The sequence below is a fragment of the Micromys minutus genome (assembly GCF_963924665.1).
Source record: "Micromys minutus genome assembly, chromosome: 1".
In the NCBI taxonomy this organism is placed as follows: Eukaryota; Metazoa; Chordata; class Mammalia; order Rodentia; family Muridae; genus Micromys; species Micromys minutus.
This window is the reverse complement of record NC_137969.1, coordinates 43,139,932-43,167,111: the sequence shown is the minus strand read 5'-3', so window position 1 is coordinate 43,167,111 and position 27,180 is coordinate 43,139,932. Positions and strand designations below refer to the sequence as shown.

Sequence of the window (27,180 nt, the reverse complement as noted above, 5' to 3'; positions counted from 1 at the left end):
CAGTTATGCATTTACATTTATTACACAGAAAATGTTCTTTGTAAACTTTCTCTTCCTGGGTTTTTGTGTTTGTTTTCTTTTGGAAGTGGTGTCATTTCAACCCACTGCCTTGTGTATGTTAAGCAAGCACTGAGTGAAACCACTTCTAATTTTCTTTGAGACTATATCTATATAAGTGGGTCCTGATAAAGGGGTACTTTTGACTTGCCTAATGTCTATATCTGTTAATTTCTGAGTTTTTTGTTTTGTTTTGTTTTTTATTTTCCTGCTGTTTTGATTAGCCCATGTTGGTCTGAACTAAGATTTTACTCCCCCAGTGCTGGCTTTAAAGGCCTGCAGTCTTGTCTGGCCTTCTTTAAGGTTAATCATAATATTTCTGTATTTACATAGTACTTTAGTTTTCTATATTCAGAGTGTATGTGGAAATTGGGACAGTGGGCTGTGATGTCTACAGTAGAGATATGATGGGATATTTCCTCTATTTTGTACTATTTCAGTTCAGATTATCAGGTAAGCTGGGTTTTGATATGAGCAGCTAAAGTGCTATGGTTTAGGAGAAGGGTGAGAAATTTTATATATTTGTTTTGTTTTGGGTTTTGGTAGCCTGAGTTGGACTTGAACCTGCGGTCTCTCTGCCTGCCTCCTCCAGAGGCAGAGAACTGCAATCATGAGCTGCCACACCCAGCGAGATGCTGTTCCTTTCCTCTGTGGTAATTGTTCTCCCAAGTCTGTGTAGGTCACATTAATCAATTATTTAAGAAGACATTGTGGGAATATGAACTAGTGTTCCTGAATTCTGTTAAACATTCCTTTGGGCTGGCGCATGTACTCTTGATTTCACTTCTGCAACACTTCAACTGAACAAGTGGGGTATCTGATTACTTATGCCTTCAGAACATACTGACTTCAGAAGTAACCCAACAAAGATTATATTGCACTTTTATTTAAGACAAAGGTCTCACTGCACATGAAGTTTTGGTTGGTAGCTCAGGCTGGTCCTTTTAAGGGCTGGGATTATAAACATGTTTCATTATACCAACTTGTATATTATGCTTTTAGAAATGTGTAGCTCTGTCTGAAAATGCCCCAGCTTTGGTAGCTAGACAGTGAACTAACTAGGATTAAGCTTTTTGAGTTTGGAACAAAGCATTTAGAGATTTGCAGTTTCAGATATTCTTCATAATTATCTTTTAATACAGTTTTAACAGTTTTGAAGTTCTGTTTGAAAAGACAGAATTCTGGTTAGCAGAATGTTCTAAGGGAAGCTATTTATAATTATAAGTGGTTCATTATTATTTCCAAAAGGGCTGCTGTAGAGACAGTGAAGATGTTTGTATTTAGGCAGGATTTATATAAACTCACATTAAATAGGTTTGTGGAGGTCATAGGACAAGATGCATGATTTGGTTCTCTCCTTCCAATTTGTGGGTTCCAGGAATTAAATGAACTCAGGCAGGTTATTAGCAAATGCTCTCACTCTCTGAGCCATCTTACCGACCAGAACATTAATAATTAATGTCCACATTTGAAGAAGAGAACCCTTATATTCTGCAGGTAGGAATGTAAACTCATTGAGTCACTGTGGAAATTGATGTGATGATTCCTTTGAAGACTACAAATACATAGTAGCTGAAGAGAGATTTACTGGTAAAGTACATTTAAGTCCTAGAAGCCTGAGGACCTGAGTTCAATCCCTAGAACCTATGTAAAGATGATGACTTGTGATTGTAATCTCAGTACTGCAGAGGTAGAGACAGGGCATCCCCTGGCCATCCAGTCCAGTCCAGTCTAGTTGGTAAGCCACAGCCAATAACCCTATCTTACAGGAGGTCTGAAAATGACACTGGAAGTTACCCTATAGTGTCTCCATGTACACACATGGGTACTTGCACATACTTGTTTTCAAAAGATAAAAAAATAGAAGTAAGCAATCAATGACACAGCTATATTGCCCTGAGTATTCACCCAAAAGACAGTCAGCACCCTTCAGATAAGTAACAGATTACTGCTGCACTATCTGTAATAGCCAACACAAAATATTCAGTATAGTCATAGAATTTTAGCCATAAAAAATGAGATTATGTCATTTTTAGGAAGATATATGCAGCTAGAGATCATATGAAGTGAAAAGGTCAGAGTCAAGACAAAATGCCATGCTTTCATTTGTAGATCATACATTTTTTTATAGATATACAAAATTACTTTTTTTCATGTCATGAAAGGAGAAATGAAACTGAGCCAACAGAAGGCACTAGCAGGGGGAAGGGAAAGTGTGGTTAAAGTACACAGTATACTTACATGATGATGTTCTTGTGAACACATTATTATATACATTGAATAAATACCAATATAATATTTTCTGTCTGTTTGGAGTTTCTTTGGTTTGCTTGAGTCACAAGTCTCATGATATAGCACACACTACCCTTGGACTTGTAAATACTCCTCTTGCCTCAGCTTTCCAGGTTAAAGTGTGTATTACCAGTTTGGCTTTCTGTCCCTTCATATTATTACCAATGTGTATATCTCCAAGTATTCTTCATTTTAGTTCTAAAAGTGTATTGTTTCTGGTGCTACAGAACAATATATGTTTTCTGTAGGAATTGACTCATTTTATTCCCCTGTACGTGTGTCTCTCTGTTACATGCATGCGTGCACGCATGCACACATGCATATGTATGCTTGTAGCTGTTCATAAAGTAACATAATATCTGTATATTACCTTAGTCTATTACCTAATTCAATACTGTTGTTGTTATTTATGATTTTGAGACAAGGTCTCATATAGTCCATATGTTAAGTTTGGGTGTCTAAGGCTGGCCTTGAACTCCTATTCTACTAACCACCTCCAAAGTGCTAGAATTATGGGAGTGTACTATCATGCACAGTCCTAATACAATGTAAATGTCATATAAATAGTTATTTTCTAGTGTTTAGGGAATAATGGTAAGGTGAAAGGTATTTCATATATGATTTTACATTTTACATATATGTTTTACTCCACTAATTGGTGAATTGGTAGGCATGCACATGCCACAGTATATGTGTAGAGGACAAAGGACAACTTTGTGGGAGTTGATTCTCTGCTTCCAGGGTATGTCTTTAAGATTGAACTCAGGTTGTCTGGTTGGGCAACAAATGCCTTTATCTCCTAAGACATCACATTGGCCTGACTTCAAGTATTTTGATCCATGATTAGTTGAGTCCATGGATAGGGAGCCTACCAGCTCTATTTATATTTTAAAATTATCATAATCTCATTCTTGTAAATTAACAGTTTTTTAATACTATGAATCAGTTATTTAATATGCTCCTCTTATGTCAAACTCTGATGTAAGCATTCTCATTAAACACAAAAATCATAATTTAGCATCCATTGGACAAAGACCTTATCAGTTGTGGAGACTGACAGGATTTTCTTTCTTGATATAGCATCTTCCTGTGTATTAGCTATTTTTCTGGTCATTGGATCAGTTTCTCATCAAAGTAACTTAGAAGAGGAAGGGCATGAACCACTCAGCTTAGTTCCTTGCTCAAACAACTTTCCCTCTGGGAACTCTTAGTCATGAAGGAAGCAGTTACCCTGAAACTAAACCTGAATTCTGTGCTGGCTAGTTTTATGTCAACTTGACACAACCTTAAAAAAGGAAGGGCTTGTTTTGGCTTATTTGAGGGGAGGGAACCTCTATTGAGAAAATGTCTTTGTAAGATGAGATTGTAGGCAAGGCTGTAGGGCATTTTCTTAATTAGTGATTGATTGTGGAGGGTCCAGTCCATTGCCGGTGGTGCTATCTCTAGGCTGATGGTCCTGGATTCTATAAGAAAGCAGGCTGAGCAAATTGTGAGGAGCAAGCCAGTAAGCAGCACACTCCATGGCCCCTGTATCAGCTCCTGCCTCCAGGATCCAGTCCTGTTTGAGTTTCTGTCCTGACTGTGATAAACTGTGATGTACAAGTGTAAGCCAAATAAACCCTTTCCTCCCAAAGTTGCTTTGGTCATGATGTTCCATCTCAGCAATAGAAGTCCTAAGTAACATAAGCTCTAAGTACTTGGTACCTGGGAGAACCTAAAAGATGATACTAGGAATAGAATGGGTGACTACTTTGGATGGTTTGAAAGCATAGTAATGTTTTCTGATACTGTTTTTAAATAACTGTAATAAATGCTTATATACTAATCTGCTTTTTCTGTTTCCTTCCAGTTTGTGAAGTGTGGATATGCAGGCTCTAACTTTCCAGAACACATCTTCCCAGCTTTGGTTGGAAGACCTATTATCAGATCAACCACCAAAGTGGGAAACATTGAAATCAAGGTAATGTTTTATTCATTGCTAAATATCCATGAGGATATGCCAGGTGATCTTTGAATTAACTAAAGTACAATATCCGGAAAAGCAAAGAGGGGAATCAGAACTTCTCACAATTTTAATGTATAGTAACTCCTCAACAAAGGCAAAAAATACTCTTGAGGTTATTTTTATCTTTTTTATTTATGTATAGCATAGTAACCATTATTATATGGAGTATAAAATGTAAGTTTTTAAAATTAGGTACAAAATTGATACATATTAGTGCCATAAATTCTTCTCGCATAGTTTAATTTGAAAGAAAAATCAGCCTGGCAGTTTTATGTTTTGCAGTTGTTAGTGTCTTAGTGTCTCTGAGACTTGAGGCTTTCTCATCATGTTGTCATAGGCTGGCCCTCCTCCTCTTTTTATAGAGTGGGACAGGAAAACACAGGTCAAGACTGTGGCTCCTCTTCTCACCCTTGCAGTTGATTTTTCATAGCATGCTGGAGGAAGCCAGTCTTTATTTGGTCTCACGCTGTTGGTCTTACTGTACGGAAGACAAGGGCAAGTTGCCATTAGCCAGAGTCTTACATGAGACACTCAACACGGTTTTTTTTCTCCCACAGAACTAGAATTCAAGCAGGAATCACATTATTTTCTAAGAAATAGAGTAATTGAGAGATCTCCATTTGACTTTAAATTCTGAAGGTGCCCAGGGTTCAAGTTAGAAAACACAGTTAAGAGTTTAGGGACTTGTTTTTTTAAATGGGATTTTTTGTTTTGTTTTATTTGTTTTGTGGGTAGTTAACATTGTTGGTCCTGCTGGGACAGTCTTTGGCAAGACTTAGTAGGGTGTACATCTTTTGGACATTTGTTTGCGGAGCTGAGAAAGGTGATAGTTGGTGGTAATTGCTGGTAGGCATTTCCTGTGTTCTAGGTCTCTACTATGGAGGTAGAGAATGAGTTACATGATGAATAAAAATAAACATGGAAACTTAGGTTCTGTGTTTGTTTTTAAAAACCTAAAAGTGAATTCTGCCCTTGGTAGATTCCAAAAATTAAGTGGTTCGATGAGTATAAGATTTAAGAAAAGGCCTTGAGGGAAATTTTGCTGGATTCCTTTTCTCTTTTCATAAAATTTTATTCTGATTGAATTTTATCTTTTCTCTTCTTGGAGACAAGGTCTCACTATGTGACCTAGTCTGGCCTTGAACTCGCAGAGAGCCTGTCTCTGCCTCCAAGTGTAGGATTAAAGGCCTGTATCAGGACACCTGTCACATTCTGTCTTGAAAGAACTTCAACTTGAAACTTAGTGATGTGTTTAGGGGCACTGAGGGGAGCAGTACTTCATCTAGTAATTTAGTGTCTGGCTTTTAAACATTTTTATGAATGACATTTTTGAGGTTCAGAGAAATATAATATATAGCCATTTTTATTTTTCAGCATGAGAAAAACAACACATTTCTTCATACCTGCTTTCTTGCTTTTTAAGGCCAAGTAATAGAAACGAACAGTTTCCTAGGGAGATATTTCCTAGGGCCTCCCCAGTATCATTGCTGATACAGTGTCTCAGTCTGTGTTTTATTACTTTAGTTCTTTTCACTCTGCTCTTTAAGCCTTTCAAGTTAAATTGCTTTCCTTTTACATGAATACTAGGGTTTAGATAAACATTCCTGAACTAATTCTGACAGACCTAGGCCTTTGCTGTTACCATGTATTTTCCTTAATTAAAGTTCTTAAATTCAGTAATGAACTAAAGTTTGACATTCTGGAATTCCTGTGCATAGAAAATTGACTTATATTTGTATGTCTTATTAGCTAAAATGTGATAGTAGACTAAGACTATGGAAATTTAAATCATTTAGTTAATTTTCGGTTAGGAGTAATTACTGTCCATGTTCATTTGGCCCTGATAATTAACACCATACGTTACAGTGGTACTGCATCTGACCTCAGCCTAATTTGTCTCTGTTGCTTATGTGTTTAAACATTTCAGTGAGGATTTTATGTAGGCCTTTTCTGACTCTTGTTCTGCCTTCTCTTTCTTCACCTTTCTTGACCTGTTGAAGTAGAATAACAAAAAGATGGTAAGTGAGGTTACACACATGCTGTTTGTTTCCACTCTGCTTGGTGGGACAGTCCTTGTTGGTTTGTGTCCCTTTAGTGTGGGGAGGGGGGGAAATCCTTATTTTTGTCTTAGTACTTTAATTTTTAACCCTTTTCATTTCTTTAGTTTGGTAGCAACTAATAAAGTCTTATACTTTCCTGATTGCATACAATGAACCAAACAAGAACTAATTACTAACATAGTTTTGAATTGTTTTCCTTATTTTTTGTAGATGAATGTTATAATTAAAATGGAATGTGGTGTGCATAATACAGAAATGAAGTAGCTATGTGATATAGACAGAAAATGGGGGGGGGATTTGTTATATTTGGAGACTCAGTTTATTGATTTGATGTTATATATTGCCTGTTATACTGAGTGCATATATTTGCAGCCAGTACAATATTATATATGTATTTGGTAAACTGAGTACAAATTTAATGTGCAAAAGAATCATAAATGAGAAAAGTAACAAAAGAAAATCTGTGTCTATGTCATCTTTACTGATGAATAGATTTTATATTATCTGAAGAATAAATTTTAAAGAAATAACATAACTATCAGGTTTTACTACAAATAAAAGGACACACACACAAATACCATTGGGTAGACCCTCCCCTTTTAAAAACAAACTAGAGGCTTGCTGAACCTATCCCAGACATTAATGTGTTATTACATTTTTCTGTGTTAGTCTTTTAAATTCTTAATTTTTTCTGGATAAAAGAGCATGCATTTGTCTTATACTAGAGTTTTTTCAAGAAGGGTATAGTTGTAGAGAATAGTATAGGCATAATTTTAAAGTTTCTTTTATCAGAATTAGAATATCTGATTGGTATTGTAAATGTATTTGTTCTTTCAGTATAAAAATACTCAATATGCTGGGTCCAGAGAAAGAATATCTTTTGAGACAACTTCATGCTATAACCTGTACCCTGCCTGTTTTTCCCTGGTTTTATAGTTTCCTTGTAGGGATGGAATTGTGGTTTAAAACTTCAGTTTTTTTTTTTTTCCTATTTTCTAGTTTAGAATGACGCTGTTCAAAATCATCCTTGGCAAATATAATCTAATTGTATGAGTAGCTTTGAAGCAGTGTTTTGGTCACTGAGTTTTCAAGTAGCGAATGAGGTTTAGTCCTGACGGCCAGCGATGGGAAATAGCGAAGACTTAAGGCTGCTCTGAACATGTCCTGCTTGGTTCTGAGGCAAGGAGATACATTGCAAGTTGAAAGGGTTTAGGGAAGAGTTTAGATGGTCTAAGTTTTGTTTGATTGATTGGTTGGTTGTTTTGTTTTTTCCCTGCAGACAGCGTTTTATACAGCCTAGGCTGGCATCAGTCTTCCTGTGTAGCCTAAGATAGTGATAGTGTTGAGCTTCTGATCTTCCTGCCTCGATCTCTTGAGCTGAGATTACAAGCTTGTGCCAACTCATGGCTGTTTAGTGTTTTGATCTATGGTCTCCCTATGTAACCCAAGCTGAGCTTGAACTCTCCAGCATTCTCCATTTTCCTACCCTAGGCCTTTGCGTGCCTGCCACACTATACCTGTTAGTCATTGCTTGGGTTTTTGTTTGTTTGTTTTTGACAAAATTTCATATATGTCAAGCCAGTCTTCTAGTTTTGATCCTCTTGCCTCTCCCTTCCAAATACTGAGATTACAGACAGTGCGCCATCACGCCTGATGTTAGGCCATGCTGAGGATGGAACACAGGGCTTTCATGCATGCTAGGCAAGCACTATACCAACTGTGCAATACCTCTGGCCAGTTGGAAGGTTTAAAACAGTGGTTCTCAACCTTCCTAACACCATGACCCTTTAATACATACAGTTCCTCATTTTTAGTGACCACCAATCATAAGATTATTTTGCTACTTAATAACTAATTTTGATACAGAGTAGCATATAGATTCCTTCCCTGTTTTTTTGTTAAGAGATGTTTATCACATACAGCTATGTTAAACAGGTTTAGCAGACCCCTCCATATACCTGTTGCCTAGACTCCAGTATTAAAAATTATTATTTTAAGCCAGACAAAGTGGTTTAGAAAGGCACACCTTTAATCCTAACACTTGGGAGGCTGAGGCAGACAGATCTTTGTGTGTTTGAGACTAGCCTGGTCCACATGGAGAATTCCAGGACAGCCAGGGCTACAGAGACAGCCCCTGTCTCACAAACAAAACATTTATTATTCTGGGTAACTATATACCTATTCTTGCATCAAAATGCTTTGTTTTTCGGTTTGCTTTTATGTGTTTTATAAGTTACAGATACTAGTAAACTTTACCCATGCATGCTTTATCCAGAGTTCACAGTAGATCTTTCCAGCTTTGCCTTTTCTTCTCAAGTCTGAACAGCTAAGAGTCAAGAAACTTAAGTATTGGTTTTAGGGGATTTTCTTTTCTTTCTTTCTTTTTTTTTTAAAGATATATTTATTTATTTTATGTACGTGAATACACTGTCACTCTCTTCAGACACACCAGAAGAGGGCATCGGATCTTGTTACAGATGGTTATGAGCCACCATCTGGTTGCTGGGGATTGAACTCAGGACCTCTAGAAGAGCAGTCAGTGCTCTTAACTTCTGAACCATCTCTCCAGCCCTGGGGAGTTGACTTTCTAAGGAATTAGTTGCAACGAAGAGTTGTAGTGAACTCTGCTTTCCTTTTGCTATTAGTGTATTCTCCAGAAATCTGGGTTTTTAATAGGCTCCCCATCCTGGTTTTCAAGATTAAAATTACTTTTCTGGGACACTTTTAGTTCTGATTTCTCCTTTTCCCCAGTGCTACAGATTGAACCCAGGGCCTTGCACATGCTAAGCAAGCACTCCTACCACTAGAGATATATCCCCATCCCTAAAATTCATATTTTTAAAGTTTCATTTACATCTTCTCATGTTGGTTTTGTGGTTCCTTTTCTTTATTTCCCCATATTTTGAATTTGTTATTATACACCAAATAGTATTTCTGGTACTAATTTATAGTTGGGTTTGTCAACCTAAATCTATTTCTAAAATATTTAAATATTAGAATATTGCTTGCCTTATGATGCATACAGAGTTTGATTTTTTAAAAATGTGGGTCACTTTAAATATTCTCTCATTGGAGACAGGTTGTAAGTATTGTGCCTCATGAAAGATAGTATTGATTTTCGATATTATACTTAAAGATTAAAAATGTTGCCTATGAAATAACTTAATTCATACACATATAGACATTTGTGAAGTCTGTTAATTGGGTGTGTATGTATGTGTATGATGCATTGTTTTAGAGGAATGAAAAATCATGATTTTCGCATCTACATTTATATAAATAATTTTGATAGAAAAAAAAATGTGTACATTGAGCATTTTCCAAGTTTCCCCCTGATGTGCTATTTCACATGTCACAGGACTTATTTTTTGAACATTTGAGCAAAAGAAACAGATGAAACCTCATTCAAATCCTTCAAAATATGAAAATGTGGGTTTTATTTGTGCTAATGCTCTTCTTTTGGGAACATGTATTAAAGGTAAGGTCAATTTATTGATTTAAACACATAGTATATTGATTAAACTTTGTAAGCTGTTCTTAAAAGATTTTTAACTTTACAATTAAAAAAAAAACTTGATCTGCAAGTTCCAGAAAATTTAAAATGCAGTCATTTCTGAATTTTCTGAAATGCAGGAGTATCATTTTCTAAAGCTTCTTTACGTAAAACTTTGACCATTTTAAAGCTTTGACATCTCATCTTGTAGGATCTTATGGTTGGTGATGAGGCAAGTGAGCTGCGCTCCATGTTGGAAGTGAACTACCCTATGGAAAATGGCATTGTGCGGAATTGGGATGACATGAAACACCTATGGGACTACACATTTGGACCAGAGAAACTCAATATAGACACCCGAAACTGCAAAATCTTACTTACAGAACCTCCCATGAATCCAACCAAAAACAGAGAGAAGATTGTAGAGGTAAGGTCTTTGGTTGGCTGGGATGATATCCATATGTATCTATCTCTGTGATGGAATGTTAAATCAATTTTTTCTTCTTGCTGCTTCTTCTGCAAAGGGTAAGTAAAGCAATCGTTTTGCCCTAGGTCCTGATTAATTTTCATTTACCATAGGTTACAAATCTGAAATGTTTTGATCATGATTTTTTTTAATATTGATTTTATGTATGTGAGCACACTGTTGCTATCTTCAGACACACACCAGAAGAAAGCATCAGATCCTATCACAGGTGGTTGTGAGCCACCATGTAGTTGCTGGAAATTGAACTCAATACCTCTGGAAGACTAGTCAATGCTCTTAACCCCTGAGCCATCTCTCCAGCCCCTCGACATTTGACAACTTAGGACTTTAATGTGTCTTCACCTCATTTTTCCAACCATCCACCCACCCCTCCCTCCCTCCCTCCCTCCCTCCCTCCCTCCCTTCCTCCCTCTGCTAGGGAGTCTCATTCAAGCTAGAAAGAGCTCTTCTACTGAATTACATCCCAGTCCTATTTCTTTAATTATTAGTTTTTAATTGCCAGGGGAGGGGGAGGTAGAGCCAGTTTTGCCCATGCTTGGGGAAATAAGCAGATATTTCTTTTCTTTTCTTTTTTTCTTCATTATTTATTTGGTGTGTGTTTATGTGTATGTGCACAGGTACACTTGAGTATCCATGTATGGACAATTTATGGGGAGTAAGTTTTTTCCTTCTACCGTGTATATTCTAGAGACTGGACTTTAGCTACGGAGCCATTTCTCTACATCTTTAATCTGATTTCTTTTTACATTGATTCTTTTTCTGTGTGTATGTGTGAGAGTGCACAGGCACAAATGAGTGGCACCCTGTGTGTGTGCGGGTGAAAGGAGACCTGTGGGAATCAGTTTTCTCTCCCATTATGTGGGTCCTAGGGCTCAAGCTCAGGCTATTAGACTTGGTGGCAAGTGCCTTTACTGGCTGAGCAGTCTTGCTGGTCCCAGGCAGGTGTGCAGGTTTTTGTTTGTTTGTTCTGTGATTTTTTTTTAGTAGTGTCAATTTACTAAATTTTGGTGTGAAGCTTTTTTGATACTGATTAGCCACTGACTATAATATATTCAGAAGTCTTTGTAGCACTTACAAGTGATTCGAGACTCAACTGAGATATTTATATGTGCTTGCATGCAGTTATGTGAGTATTCAAAACTGCCCTAATAACTTGAGTTAGAAGTATGCTTTATAAGGGTAAAAGGAACTGGTTAGATTGGGTGCTCAGGGTCCTTTGGTGGCACCTTAATCAACTGATCTGCATTTTGAGCATGAAGGAAATATATGAATATATATAGAATTTTCTATATAAACCACCATCCTCTTTTCTTTCTCTTTCCTCTTTCAGGTAATGTTTGAAACTTACCAGTTTTCTGGTGTATATGTAGCCATCCAAGCAGTTCTGACTTTGTATGCTCAAGGTAAGTAAAGCTTAACTATTAGGAAAATTAATTCAGCAAATACTGTATGCCACAGAAATTTAATTTGTTACCTAAGTCTATTACTAGGGAGCTGGTGAGTTGACTCAGGGGTTAAGAGATGTTCTTGTGGAGGGCTCAGGTTCCTCTGTTGGATACATGGAGGCTCACAGCTATCTGTGACTTGGGTCCCAGAGGTTCCAATGTCCTTTTCTGGCCTCCAAGCACATCATGCACCTGGTACAAAGAAACCTTCAGGTAAACACTATTACAGATAAGATTAAAGTAAATAAAGTTTGATCAAGTAAACAAAAACTTGAAAATCCCATTACTTCTGTACAATCCCCCTTTAAAACTTTACAGTTCTGTGTCTATCACTGTCTGTGTGGCATGTGTATGTGTGTGCAGGGATGCATACTTGGGGAAGCCAGAGGCTGATAGTGGGTGTCTTTCTCATTCTCCACTTTATAAAGACAGTTCTCTCGGCGTTAGTTGACCCAGGGTTCTCTGAGTGACTAGGATGACTGACTGGTCATAAGCCTTCAGGATCCTCCTGTCTCCACTTTCCAGTGTGGAGATTACAGGCCTGTGCTGCTATGCCTGGTTTTTGTGTGGGTGATGGGAATCCAGACTCAAGTCTTCATGCTTGTCCAGCAAGTGCTTTACCTACTGAGCCACTTACTCAGCCCATGGTTACAAGTTTTGTCATTTGTCATAAAAGTGCCATTTACATTCCCTTGCTTTATCTAGGCTGAAAGTGACATCACATTTTTTAAAAATAGTGTATTTTTTTTCTTTTAAACTGTTTCAAAATTGTATACACTAAGAGGGACTAGAGATGCCTCATCAGTTAAGAGCACCCAGGTCTTCCAAAGGACCCAGGTTCAATTCCTAGCACCTTGTGGTGGCTCACAGCCATCTGTAATTCCAGTTCTGATGTCCTCTTCTGGCCTCCTTGGGCACCTGTAGGCATGTAGAACACATGTAGACACACATGTAGGCAACGCCTCCATACATAGTAAAGTAAAGCTTGTATTGAAAATAAACACACTTTGTCCTCAGAATTGGCTTGACGTTTGTTTGCTTACTTGCTTTAAATTTTTCAAAGAATTAGTGTGCTGGGTAGTTTTTTGTCAGCTTGATACATCAGGGAACCTCAGTTATGAAAATGTGGTTGCTCACTCCTTTAATGTCAGCACTCAGGAGGCAGAGGCACATGGATCTCTTTGAGTTCAAAGCCAGCCTGATCTACAGAGGGAGTTCTAGGACAGCCAGGGCTCCAAAGAGAAATCCTGGGGCCAGGGGTGGGAGGAAAGTAATGCTTTTATAAGATGGGGTTATAGGGAATTTTTACATTAGTGGTTGAATGGAGTTAGGGTAGCAGCCCATTGTGTGTGGTGCCAACCCTGAGCTGGTTCTATAGGAAAGGCTGAAGGTGGGTGGCAGTGGCATATGCCTTTAATCCCAGCACTCTGGGCAGAGGTTGGTGGATCTATGAGTTTGAGCCCAGTCTTGTCTACGGAGTGAGTTCCAGAACAGCCAGGACTACACAAAAGAAGGAAGAGGAGGATGAGGGGTAGGGGAAGCAAGTCAGTAAGCAGCACTCCTCCATGGCCTCTGCATGGGCTCCTGCCTCCAGGTCTCTGGCCTGTTTGAGTTCCTGTCCTGACTTCCTTTGATGATGACAGTAAGCCAAATAAACTCTTTTTTTCTCCAAGTTATCTTTGGTTATGGTGTTTCATTACAGCAATAGTAACCAACTAAGATATCATTTTACTTTTCTTTTTTAAAATATTTATTTTACATTATAAGTACACTGTAGGGCTGGAGAGCTGGCTCAGCGGTTAAGATCACTGACTACTCTTCCAGAGGTCCTGAGTTCAATTTCCAGCAACCACATGGTGGCTCACAACCATTTGTAATGGGATCTAATGCCCTCTTCTGGTGTGTCTGAAGACAGTGACAGTGTACTCATGCATAAAATAAATCTTAAAAAAAAAAAAAAAAAAGTACACTGTAGCTGACTTCAGACACCAGGAGAGGGCATCAGATTTTGTTACAGATGGTTGTGAGCCACCATGTGGTTGCTGGGAATTGAACTCAGGACCTCTGGAAGAGCAGTCAGTGCTCTTAACCACTGAGCCAGCTCTCCAGCCCAGATTTCTTTTCTTATGATACATAGTTCCAGGGTGTTAAACTCAGACCATCAGGCTTGGTGGCATACACCTTGACCTGGTAAGCTATCTTGCCAGTCTCTCTCCCTGTCTATTGAGAACAAAATATTTCCCATATGGGAAGAGCTCTTTGGATTTTGATGGTCTTATAAATTTAATAAAACATAGCTGAGAATCTATAGGGCTTTCAATATGTTCAAAAGAATCTTTGGAATTTGAAGTATAAAGGTATACCTCAAGAAGCTTCTTAACTGGAAAGATTCAGGAACATAATTTTGATTTAACATAACAAAGAGTCTTTCTAAAGGAGGAAATACCTGTATTCTCAAATCTTCCAGTATATGTGGCACATACTAGTAAGGATTATATTCTTTTGTTTCAAGTGGTTCTTCTATAACTTTAAGAGATCAGTTTTATTATGAGCTCCACAATTCTACATGTAGATTACTAAAAATGCATACTTTATTTATTTTGAGACAGAGTCTTACTTTATACCCTTGGCTATCTGGACCAGGCTAGTCTAAAACTCATTGATGATTTCCTGCCTCAGCCTCATGAGTGTATGCATCATTACACCTGGCTGAACTGTTTCTGTTTTTTGTTTTAAATTATAGCATTAAATATAGGTATTTAGAAGGCACTTGGAAGTTTTTAATGTTTACTTGGTGTGTGTGTGTGTGTGTGTGTGTGTGTGTGTGTGTGTGTGTGTGTGTGTGTGTGTGTGTGTGTTGCGGCACACCATGTCACATTTAGGAGTCTGCAAAGATCAGAAGAGGTGTCAGATCCTCTGGAACTGGAGTTTATAGATTATTAAAACTGTCATGTGGGTGCTGGAAACAGAATGCATGCAGGCCCTCTGCAGTGCTCTTAACTACTGAACCATCTCTCCAGCCCCAGGAAATTTGGAGTTTCTTTTCAGGTAGGAGTTGTTGTTTAAGAGAAGGTCCAGGGTCTCACTATAAAGCCCTGGCTGTCCTGAAACTTGCTGTATAGACCAGGCTGTCTTGAACTCCCAGACGTCCATCTGCTTTTGCCTCCTGAGTCCTAGAACTAAACTAATGTGGCCACCATTCCTGGTGGAACTTAATTTTTCTTTTTTTTTTTTTCTTTTTTTTTTTTTTTGGAACTTAATTTTTAAAGCTATATTATTACCAACTATAATATGTCTTACATTTCATTTGATATAGAAAATGTTTCTAACAGTGAGATAGACACAGTTTCTTTGCTCTTAAGATGATAATAGTCTAGCTGTAATTTTTCACTTGAAGGAAAAAAACTCACATGTTCTGTGGAGAGAAAAATTTTTCTAGATAAGTCCACATCTGGATGATTTCACTTCTTGAAAATCTGTTTATTTGTGTGAGAGCATGTATGGATGTGCCATAGCATTCCGTGTTGATAAGTGGATAACTTGGGGGAGTCAGTTCTCTCTACCATAGGAGGAGTCCCACAGATCAAACTTAGGGGTGTAAGTGCTTTGGCAGGAAGCACTTTTACCCCAAATCATACTGCAAGCTTCACTTTTTCTTCCTCCTTTCTTCCACCTATACTTCATTTTAAAATAGAACTTTAGAGGGATTTATTGGCTGATTTCCTAGAAGGTTTGAGTTAAATTCCCAGCATTTATTTGGTAGCATACAACCATATGTAACTCTAGTTTCAGGATCTGATGTTCACTTCTGGCCTCCCCAGGCACCAGGCACAGGAGTAGTGTACAGACAAAAGACCCATTCACATAAAATTAAAGTCATTTTTTTTCATATAAAAGTATTTATACAAGTCGTTTTTTTGATCAATTTTAGAAAGTTTAAAAGGTCTAAGCTTGAACCTGTAACGACAATTGCATGTTGGATAAGGAAGAGTTGTTTTATGTATATCAGTATTTTGTTTGCATGTATGCATGTGCTCTGCGTGCAAGTCTGGTCCTCAGGCCAGAAGGCAGCACCAGATCCCCTAATACTGGAGTTACAGATAGTTGTGAGCTACATTATAGGTTGCGGGTCCTACAAGAACAGTAAGTATGGAGCCATTTCTCTAGTTGCCCTAAAAGAATTTTTAAGAAAACTGGTGTTAACCTCTGACAAGTGAGGAGATAGCCTATCTTAATTGCTTATATTTTGCTGGTGCTGCTGCTGCTTTTTTCAGGGGTGGGGGTCAAGATTTTTGTGTGTATAAACCTGCCTATCCTGGAACTGTAGACCTGTAGATCTGCTGGCAAACACAGACCCACCTGCCTCTGTATTCCACATGCTGGGATTAAGGTGTGCACCACCACTACCAGGCTATATTTTGCCATTTTTATATAACTGTTGACTCCTTAATTCCGAGAAGCAGTAGCCAGTAAAATTAATGAGATAACTACAAGCCATGCTTCTTCCTAACTTAGTGGCTAATGTTTTCAGAAAAAAGAACTTAGATGTCTTCACAGTTAAGAGCACTTGCTGCTCTTGCAAAGGACCTGGTTTCAGTACCCAGCTCCCAGGTCAGACAGCTTACAACCATGTACAACTCTAGCTCCAGGAGACTGGGTGCCCTCTTCTGATCTCCATAGGCCATAGCTCACTCCTGTGCACACACATGCTCACACAAACACATACAAATACATGATAAAAAGAAATTTTAACAAGAACAACAACCATTATTACCATCCCAACCTGTAGAAATGTTTTAAATAAGAAGTGACCTGGTGTTTTAGGAAGGGGTGTCTATCTGCATGCTCTAGTCTTAATTGAAATTGGGAAATTTCGGGTGGAGCTTTGAATGGTTAGAGAAGACACAGATGAAAGGGCAGGCAGGAATTGAAAAGACAGACAACCCAGTGATGAAAGGGGGTAGCACTAGAAGTGATAACTGGTTTTCTTTTTCCAGTAGGAGTCTCAGGGCTGGGGAGATAGCACAGTGAGTGTATGCCAGCCGTTAAAGCTTAGGGACCTTAGTTGAGATCACCAACACCACAGAAAGCTGTGCACAGCCATACATGCCTGTAATCCCAGTATTCAGGAGGTCAAGATGGGGGCTTGCTGGCTAGATGGCCTGTTCTGATTGGTGAGCTTCAGATTCACTAAGAGACCCCATTTAAAGAAAAAGTGGGTGCTAGAGAGTTTGCTCAGTGGTTAAAGCTGTGTAGTTATGAGAACATGACATCAGACATCAGCACCCATGTAAAAGTCATGTATCCCTGTAACCACAACCCTAATAATGTGAAGTCAGGAGGATTGCTGGGGCTTGCTGACTTCCAAATTACTAGAGGGAACGCCAGCCAGTTCAGGAAGAAACCCTTCCCCAAGGGAATAGGTAGAGAGGAATACAAGAGGATACCTACTTGGTGCGTATAGATGCACAGACACAGAGAAAAGTAAACAAGCAAATAAATCTTTCAAAAACATAATGAGGGGGAAAGCTATTGAGGAAGACAGCCAGTCCCAACCCTCAGTCCTCTGCAGGTACCTGAGGACACACATAACCAACAGTCTCTTCTTTCAGGGAAGATGAGGATTGAAAGATAGCAATATAATAGTTTTATGAGGCTATAGCATTAATCGGGGAAAATTATAACAACTTAAAATGGGAATGTTTATAGGCTTATGTTTGTCAAAGATAAACATGCAAATTTATATAAGAAAATGAGATTAAGCATGTTTATGGTGATATGTCCATAGGCAAATTTATGTAATAAGAAAATGAAAGGGAGAGAGACTCTTTAGAGATGAGAAAACAATAAAATGTATATTATGGTTTGAAAATGTTAGTTATAATGGGCTTGCCAAATGGCTCGCCGAGTAAAGAAGCTTGATTCTCTGGTTCCTACATAAGGGTGGAAAGAGATCTGACTCTACAACATTGTCCTCTGCTCTCTACATGTAAATTGTGTTACAGAATTTACAGAAATTCTTAGAAGTTCTGTTTTCCCATTATTTTGAAATAGTATCTCGTGTAGCACTGGCTAGCCTTCACCTCCCAGTATAACCCAGGATGACTTACAGCTACTACATTATTTTTAGTCAGGGTATCACTATGTGTAGCCATGGCTATCCTGGACCTTGCTGTGTAGACCAGGGTAGTCCTGTTGCCTGGCCTCATATTAACTTTGGCAATCTGTTCTAATCTTCTGGCTCCTTCTCATTCTCTGTCTGTTCTGTCTTTGTTGTGTCTACCTTGTTCTCTCTCTATAACCTGTCTCTGTGTAACTGGACTGGTCAGACTGACTCAGATTTGTCACTTTGCTGCTCAGTTAGACATCACTTTCAAACATGGTGCTTCCTTCTACAAACCAACTTTACTTTCATTGTTTGGGATTAAAGGTGTATGCTAAGGGTGTGCCTTATTCCAGCCAGAGTAGCCATGTTGCTGGATTAAAATCCTTTTACAGTTCCATAGTTAATGATTATACTTTAAAAATTTTCACTTAACGGCATTCGGGGATTAAGTTGGAAAGGAAACTGTAGCAGGTCTTTCTTCCCAAGCTCTTAAAGAAGCACATGATTAAACTGAAAACCTCACAAGAAAAATATTAGGGCACGATGAGTTTGGGTAATGCCCCTTAGCACCAAGCCTGAGAACCTGCGTTCCATCCATTGGCCACACATGGAGGTAGGAAAGAACCAACCCCTCCACTCCTCCCATGTTGTCCTCTGATTTCACATGCACCATATGGCATGCAGGGTCTCCTCCCCTCCACTGTAAGGAGAATATAGAAAGGAAACCATCAGGGAACAAGTGCTTCCATAAGTGATTAGTGCTGAGGTTGGGACTAGTGGCGCCACACCTTTAGTCGCAGTGCTCAGAGGCAGGGGGATCTCTTGTGAGTTTGAGGCCAGTCTGGTCTACATAGCAAGTTCCAGGACAGGCAGGAATACATAAAGAAATCCTGTCTTGAGAAAAACAAAATAAGAAGAAAAGGGGGGAGGGGTGGAGAGATGGCTCAGCAGTTAGGAGCATTGACTGCTCTTCCAGAGGTACTGCATTCAATTCCCAGCACCTACATGGCAGCTCACAACTGTCTGTAACTCCAGTTCCAGGGGGTCCATGGCACCAGACATGCCCATGGTGCACGTCTATATGCATGGAAGCAAAATATCCATACTCATAAAACTTTTTAAAAAATCTTAAAAGACAAAGAAAGGAAGTGCTGCTCCAAGCCTCACTGGCCACTTTGTGGGGGGCGGCATCTCTACTACATTTGAAACTTTCTCGCTTTGATTTTTCTGAATTAACTCAAAACCTTCTGGTTCTTGTGCAGGTTTACTGACTGGTGTAGTAGTGGACTCTGGAGATGGTGTCACTCACATTTGCCCAGTATATGAAGGCTTTTCTCTCCCTCACCTTACAAGGAGGCTGGATATTGCTGGGAGGGATATTACCAGGTATCTCATCAAGGTAAGTGAGAGGAAAATATCATAAACTATGTCTGAAAAAATGCAATGACTAGAGAGCTGGCTCAGGGCTGGATCAAGTACACACACTGCCCTTGGAGAGAAACACCTTGGTTCCCATCTTGGCCAGCTCACCGCTGCTTGTAACTCTAGTTTCTGTGGAATCTAATCCCTTCCTTTGGACCTCTCATGCACAGACACACAGACTCTCTCTCTTTCTCTCTCTCTCTCTCTCTCTCTCTCTCTCTCTCTCTCTCTCTCTCTCTCTCTCTCACATCTCTTAATCCCTTCCTCTGGACCTCTCAGGCACAGACACACACACCCTACACACACACACACACACACACACACACACACACACACACACACACCCTCCAGGGATTAACTTTTGTTCAGTGGATTCATTCTTATAGATTATTAATTTACTGCTTTTTTTTTTTTTTAATATACCAGCTGCTGCTGTTGCGAGGCTATGCCTTCAACCATTCTGCTGATTTTGAGACAGTTCGCATGATTAAGGAAAAACTTTGTTATGTGGGTTACAATATTGAGCAAGAACAGAAGCTGGCCTTAGAGACCACAGTGCTAGTTGAGTCATATACAGTAAGTATCCTATGTAAACTACATTGTGGGTTGAAAAGGGGCATCTGTGTTCATTAGTGTCACTGAAGGACTCCAGAATTTTGGCTTATTTGGTCATACACATACTTTTTTTTAAAAATGTGCTGAATAATTATACCTAATCAGAAGATTAGGCCTTAACATGGATATTTTTGCTTTAAGTTATTATGTTTATATATGATTTTTCAACACTTCCTGCTATATTAAGTTTCTGTGACTTAGTTATTAGGGATGTCATGTATTGCAGATTAAAGCAAGAATTAAATTAGAATATAATGAGAACTGGAGGTCATATTTGAGATTCTAGCATCTTCAGAATATATCTCAACATGTTAGTGTAGTATTATTTTTCTGGGATGTTGCTTAAGTGTTATAAAAAATAGAACACAATTGTAATTGTCATACATTATGGAGGTAATTAATATTTCTTTGTTGCATAATTTTCAAGCTCTTTGTGAAAATGTTGTGTACCTGTTCTTCAGGCTATTAGATTATTCTGGGACAGAGTCTCACTATGTAGTACAGGGTCCTTCTGTCTCTGCCTCCCAAATGGTGTGATTGCAATCATGGGTTTCCACATGGACCTCAAAGTTTTGTAGTGTGTCGCAGAGCTAATCATCTAAGAAATGTATTTTGAGAAATACTCATGCTTTGTTTTTTTTTTTTTTTTCCCCCCTCAGACAGAGTCTTGCTGTAGTCCAAGCTGAGGGCTGGTTTCAGAGTTACTTTAAAATCCATTGTGTTGCACACATTTGTGAGTGATGCCACCTTGGCTCACAAGGCTTAAGAATACTTGTGCTGGCATGGTAGCATATGCTGTAGTAGAAGCACTCGGAATGCTGAGACAAGAAGTATCGAGTCCAACCTCATAGGGCCCCAAAAATAAGCCAAAATAGCTTGGTATGGTGATGTCCATGAGTTCTAGGCCAGCCAAGGGTACATAGGGAGACCATCTCAAAAGTCAAAAAAGAGATGAAAATATTGTCAGAGACCAGTTGTGGTGGAACATGCCTTTATTTCCAGTACTTGGAAAAAGATGCAAAAGGATCCCTAAGCTTGAGGTCAGCCTAATCTATATCACAAGTTCCAGGCCAGCCAAGGATAAAGAGACCCCGCTGTCTCAATTTCCCACCCTCAAAAAAGTGGGGGTGCCATTTTAAGGAGACAATAAAAATGTACTTTATAACCTCTAGTAACCTCCAGGCCTGGTATGATCCTAATTTTCAATCTTAATTGTTTTGAAGGAAATGGCATAAAAGCAAACCAGAGAGAACTAACAATGGAAGACTTGATTTGTGTTGGGCACTGGTTAAGACAGGAAAGTCATTAAATTAGTTCAAGCTCAGCCTGGACTAAAAGCCAGGCCATCTTAATCCCACCTTCACCTTCTCCAACACCCTCATAAAAATCCAAAAAGCCAGATGAGGTGGTGCCCACCTGTAACTTGAGTAAATTTGATATGGGGCTGAAGCATTACTGAGTTTGAGACCCACCTATGTATATAGGTTAGCCCCAGACTCTCAGTGGCAGCCAGGCATGTGTGCTTACCTGTAATCTCACCACTTGGGAGCCAGATGCAGGAGACTCTTAAGTTTGAGGCAAACAAACAAACAAACCATATAGACCAGAGATAAGCAGGTAAGGGATTTCTACATCAGTCACATTAAAACGTTGGACTGTTCAAATCTTATTGGCTTAAATTCAAGTTATACTTATCACTTAGATAAAGTTATTTAAAACATAGTAGTATAAAAATTACTCTAAATCAGTGTTCCTTAACTTTTTTGTTTTGAGATAATGTCTCAATATGTGACAGCCCAAGCTAGCCTTGAATTCATGATCCTCTTGCCTCAAGAGTGTTGGCATTTCAGGTTATATATACATCATGCCTAGCTGCTGCTGCTGTTGGTTGGTTGGTGATTTTTTTAAAGAAAATGTATATGCATGTGTGTAGATCAAAGGATAATTGGAGGGTCCATTTTGTTTTCTGCCTTGTTGAGATGCTGTCTCTTCTTGAGTGCATTGCTACCTATTTAAAAAAAATAGAGTATGATGTTAACATCATCATCTGAGTAATTTTGTTTCACCTAAGAAAACTTTAGGAAATTTTATTGCTTTTAAATAATTTTGATTATAGAACAGATGTGTTTAAAAGAATCACTGTGCAGAGATTGCTAGGAAGTTGTAGTTTTGCTAACACCTGGTAATTTTGTTTCCAGCTTCCAGATGGCCGTATTATTAAGGTTGGAGGAGAAAGATTTGAAGCACCAGAAGCTCTATTTCAACCTCACTTGATCAATGTTGAGGGGGTTGGTGTTGCTGAGTTGCTTTTTAACACAATCCAAGCAGCTGACATTGATACCAGGTACAGTAGACAGCATTTCCAAGTCATTAATAAAACTTAGATGGCCAGAGAGATGGCTCAGCAGTTAAGGAGCATTCACTGTTTGTCTAGAGGACCTGAGTTCCATTTCAGACAGCTCACAACTGAGAGTCTGTGACTCACAGTGCTGGCCTATGTGGGAACCTGCATTCATGCACACAGTATTAATGTGCAGACACACACATCTAGACATGGTTTAAAATAATAAGAACAAAATGTTTTTGGTTTTGCTTTTGTTTTGTTTGTGTTTTAAGGCAGAGGTTTTTTTAATATATAGCCCTGGTTGTCCTGGAACTTGGTCTGTAGACCAGGCTGGCCTCAAACTCAGAGATCTGTCTGCCTCCACCTCCACGCCTGAGTGCTGGGACTAAAGCTCTGTGTTGTTTTCCCCCTAACGTATATCTCCTTTTTGGATAGAGGTGTAATTCTGTTTTTTGTAAAGCCAAGGATATGTTTTGTAGAGCATAGTGTGGTTCTGTGGGAGGGATCCCCACTGAGGTAGCAGTCAGTATAGAATAGAGTTTATTTGGAGGCATGGGAAGGGGGGTTGAGAAGGGAGTAGAGGCAGAGAAAAAAAGGGGAGGAGAGAAAAAGAGAAGAAGCCAGCCAGGAACATGGGGGGTGGGTAGAGGTGGAGGGGTCAGAGAGAGAAGAGAGTCAAAGAAAGAAGGCCAGTCTCTTTTGTAGCAAGCCAGGTCTACCTGGCTGTTGCCAGGTAACTGTTGGGCTGAGCCTATAAAAAATGCTTACAAAACCCAGTTATAGTACTTACTTCACTATTAAACATGGAACACAGCACTGAATGTGCTTTAATCCTGTTTCACTTAGTTAGCTAACTAGTTATCTGGTAGTGTGTTTTGGTGGTGATGGTGGGTGCTGTGGCGCACTTGTGGAAGTCAGGATTATTTTTCTTCCACCATTTGGATTCCAAGGATCAATCTGAGGCCATCAGGATTGGCAAGAGGTGTCTTTTCCCACTGAACTATCTCACCAGACTTTTAAATTTGGTTAGCCTTTTCTTTTTTTGGCAGGGTCTCACTGTGTAGCCCTGAGAATAGGCTGGCCTTGAACTCAGAGATCCTCCTGCTTCTGCTGGAATTAAAGGCATGTGCCACCAAACCTAGCTTAAGTTTGTTTGTTTGTTTTAAATATTTATTTACTTTACATATATGAGTACACTGTAGCTGTCTCCAGACACACCAGAAGAGGGCATCGGATCTTGTTACAGATGGTTGTGAGCCACCATGTGGTTGCTGGGAATTGAACTTGGGACCTCTGGAAGAGCAGTCAGTGCTCTTAACCACTGAGCCATCTCTCCAGCCCAAGTTTATTTATTTCTTAATTGACAAAAGTTCTGTTTATGATATATAGCATGATATCTTGAATTTTTAAAAAAGATTTATTTATTTATTACATATAAGTACACTGTAGCTGTCTTCAGACACACCAGAAGAGGGTATTAGATTCTATTACAGTTGGTTGTGAGTCACCTTGTAGTTGCTGGAAATTGAACTCAGGACCACTAGAAGAGCAATCAGTGCTCCTAACCGCTGAGCCCTCTCTCCAGCCTGAGGTTGGATGTCTTAACTGGTCTTCGGTATAAGCTGAAATCTCACAGATGTAGGCTCTAATGCCAGTGAAGGAAAGGACTTGTTAGTGAGGGGAGAGCAAGCAGGCAAAGAGGGAAGCCTCCTCCTTCCATGCCCTTATATAGGCTTCCAGCAGACAGGGTGTGGCCCACACTAAAGGCCATATCTAAAAGATCTGGATTAGAAATAGGTCTTCCAGTTTCAAATTAAGAAAAGATCCCTCACAGATGTACCCCACTGTTTTGGGGTTTCAGTTAATTCCAGATGTAGTCAAGTTGACAACCAAGACTGGCTATCACATACACCCTTTGAGGGAAGGAGTGGATTTCATTATATTGCTTTGGATTGACCTGAAACTCACTAGGTAGACTAGGCTGGCCTCAGACTCAAACTCTTAAAAGATCCACCTGCCTCTTACCTTCGAAGTGCTGGGATTAAAGGCACATACCACTTTACCTAGCTATGACCCCTTTTTAGCTGAAAAAAAATTTACATAATTCTCAGTATGTAGGCATATAAGATAGTTATATAGGTAAATATTTACTGATAATGAATCATGAAGTTTTTATATATATAAATTTTATCTTGTGTTAAAAATGAAAACAAATTCCATACTAATGATGAATGGGTTTATTTGGTTTTACATAAAGAATTAAATCTTGGAGATATAGAGATGACTCAATGGTTAAGGGTTAAGTGGTTGTTGCTCTTGCAGAGGACCCAGACTTGATCCTATACCTACATGGTGGGCTCTCCACAGTCTGTACCTCCAGTGTCAGGATCTGGAGCGCTCTTCTGATCTCCTCAGGCACAGGCACATACGAAGGAGAACCACACATTAAATAAAAATAAAAATATTTTTTAAAGAGTTAAATCTGGGTATGGTGACTCAGACCTGTTTAAGGCCAGCCATGGCTGTATACAGCTCCATCCTGGACTGCATGAGACCCTGTATCAGAAGGAAGAAAGCAAGAAATCTTAGATTGGGATATGGCTTAGTGGTAGAGCCCTTGTTCTGTGTATGTAAGGCCTAGATTTTGGTTTCCAGCCTTGTCCACACACACCAAAAGAAGAAATCTTGGCTGGATATTTGATAGTATAAGATCTTCAAAACACTGCCAGTGTTTTTAGTTGGTCAGTGTTTTGATTTCCTAATTATTAGTGCTAGCCAGATATGGTAGCAAATGTTTTTATAGCACTTGAGAGACAGATCTGAGTTTGAGGCCAGCACAGACTACATAGCAAGTTTCAGGCCAGCTAAGGCTACAACAGTGAGATCCAGTCTCATAAAAACACAACAGAGATGAGAATATATCTCAGAATACTTAGCTGGCATGTTTGAGACCTAGCTTCAGACCTCAGAACTGCAAAAAACAACAGAATAAAACAGCACAAATATGTTTAAGGCCATTTCAGAAATTATTGGAGACTCTGGGCTAATCTCAAGTCATAATTCACTTAACAATTTTTAAAAATGAAACTCAAAAGTTAGGAATCCAAATATTAGTTTTATTTTTGTTTTTTGACACAGGGTTTCTCTGTGTAGCCTCTGCTGTCCTGGAACTCACTATAGGGACCAGACTGGCCTTGAATACAGTCTACCTGCCTGTCTCCCAAGTGCTGGTTAAAAATGTATTGACTCCATATTTAGTGAGCCAGGAGACGATGGCAGAAAAATAACCTTTGTTTACGCTGATGTTTTTGTAAACGTACCACAGTCTTGGATGAGCCCAGGTGCTGCATGGAAGGGCCACAGGGAAGCTGCATGAGGAAACTGGGCAGGGATGTCAGCAAGAGCACCGCAGATCCATTTCATACTTGAATGAAGTTCTGGCTGTTGCACCTTAGAGAACCTTCTACTGTTGTCAAGTCTTTCACAGCCCCACATTCAACTATGTGCCGCAGCTCAGCTCAGAGGCTGTGTTGTGTCTGTTATCTGCCATGCAGTGGTGGCTTATCGTCATGTGACTTCCATTTCTTAGTGATAGGTGGTATTGAGCTGTTTTCTTCCTTACGTGTCATGATACATCACGTGAGCTTCAGATCTTCCTTCCTCCACTTCACAGTCACCAGGCTCATGTGGTGCTGGTGTGGAGACCAGGACTTCATGCCTGCTGGGCAAGTGCTCTGCCGAGCCTCATCCGCAGCCCAAAATTAAAAAAAAAAAGGACCATTTTTATAATTTGAAACTGTAAATATCCACTGTGTCTTCCTAGATCTGAATTTTACAAGCACATTGTGCTTTCTGGAGGTTCTACCATGTATCCTGGCTTGCCATCGAGGTTGGAGCGAGAGCTTAAACAGCTTTACTTAGAACGAGTTCTGAAAGGAGATGTGGAAAAACTTTCAGTAAGTATCTATACTAGTTGTTACCTTTGTTTTAAAACCCTGTAAAGTAGCTTGTGGATCTTGACACCACTAGAGGGAGCAAGAAGCCTTATACAGATTTCTGTGCAGTTAGCCTCTTGAAGACTTGCTGGGCTCACTGGGAAGTGTCCTGGGGTAGTGCTCCTACCTACTTGGTTACCAGTCTTTTGAAAAAATACAGGTGACTGAGTCCATTGTCCTTGGTAATCTGTATTGAACAGCATGGACTCTTTTTTTTTTTTTTTTAAGATTATTTATTTTTTGTTTATGAGTACACTATAGCTATCTTCAGACACACTGGAAGAAAGCATTGGGTTCCATTACAGATGATTGTGAGCCACCATGTGGTTGCTGGGAATTGAACTCAGGACCTCTGGAAGAGCAGTCAGTGCTCTTAACCACTGAGCCACCTCTCCAGCCCCCCGTATCCATCCCCTCAACCTGGACTCTTAATTAAGCACTGTGCAAGTGGTGCTTGGGAGGAACCTGTGTGTGCTATGGAGGGAAGGGTGAGGAAGTGTCCTTTCTGAAAACAGTCTTCCTTTGTAGTCCTGGCTACCTTGGAACCTACTCTGTTGACCACACAGGCCTTGAATGTAAAGACAGGTGGTAGATAGGATTATGTAGATCTACACCATCAGCCTGTCTTGGTTTTTCACTTTATGACTATGTATCCAGCCTTTACTCTTAGCTTGTCAGAATTCTGCTTTTCGGTTATTTTCTGTTGTATGTCTTCTCTCCTCAGTCTTATAGAATGGTACAGTTACAGCAAAAAGCTTTTCTCCAAGGGTCGGGTACACCAGTCCTACCCAACATCCCCACTCCATATTCCTTTGTCTACCTTTTACCTTCCTGGCCTGGCCTCTTAGTTTAGCTCTCC

General features: G+C 39.3%; 1 protein-coding gene across 2 annotated transcripts in view; it reads left to right on the top strand.

The window, feature by feature from the left end:
* ACTR2 (actin related protein 2) overlaps positions 1–27,180 on the top strand; it is a 38,622-nt gene that overhangs the window by 6,185 nt on the left and 5,257 nt on the right. The window contains exons 2-9 of one of the 2 annotated variants that reach the window (XM_080910180.1): positions 4,199–4,309; positions 6,358–6,372; positions 10,119–10,334; positions 11,725–11,797; positions 19,208–19,344; positions 19,794–19,943; positions 22,181–22,326; positions 26,150–26,282. In XM_080910180.1, coding sequence (XP_080766306.1) covers positions 4,199–4,309; positions 6,358–6,372; positions 10,119–10,334; positions 11,725–11,797; positions 19,208–19,344; positions 19,794–19,943; positions 22,181–22,326; positions 26,150–26,282 — 981 coding nt within the window. The remainder of the gene's footprint in view (positions 1–4,198; positions 4,310–6,357; positions 6,373–10,118; positions 10,335–11,724; positions 11,798–19,207; positions 19,345–19,793; positions 19,944–22,180; positions 22,327–26,149; positions 26,283–27,180) is intronic. The other variant, XM_080910181.1, reaches the window with a different exon arrangement.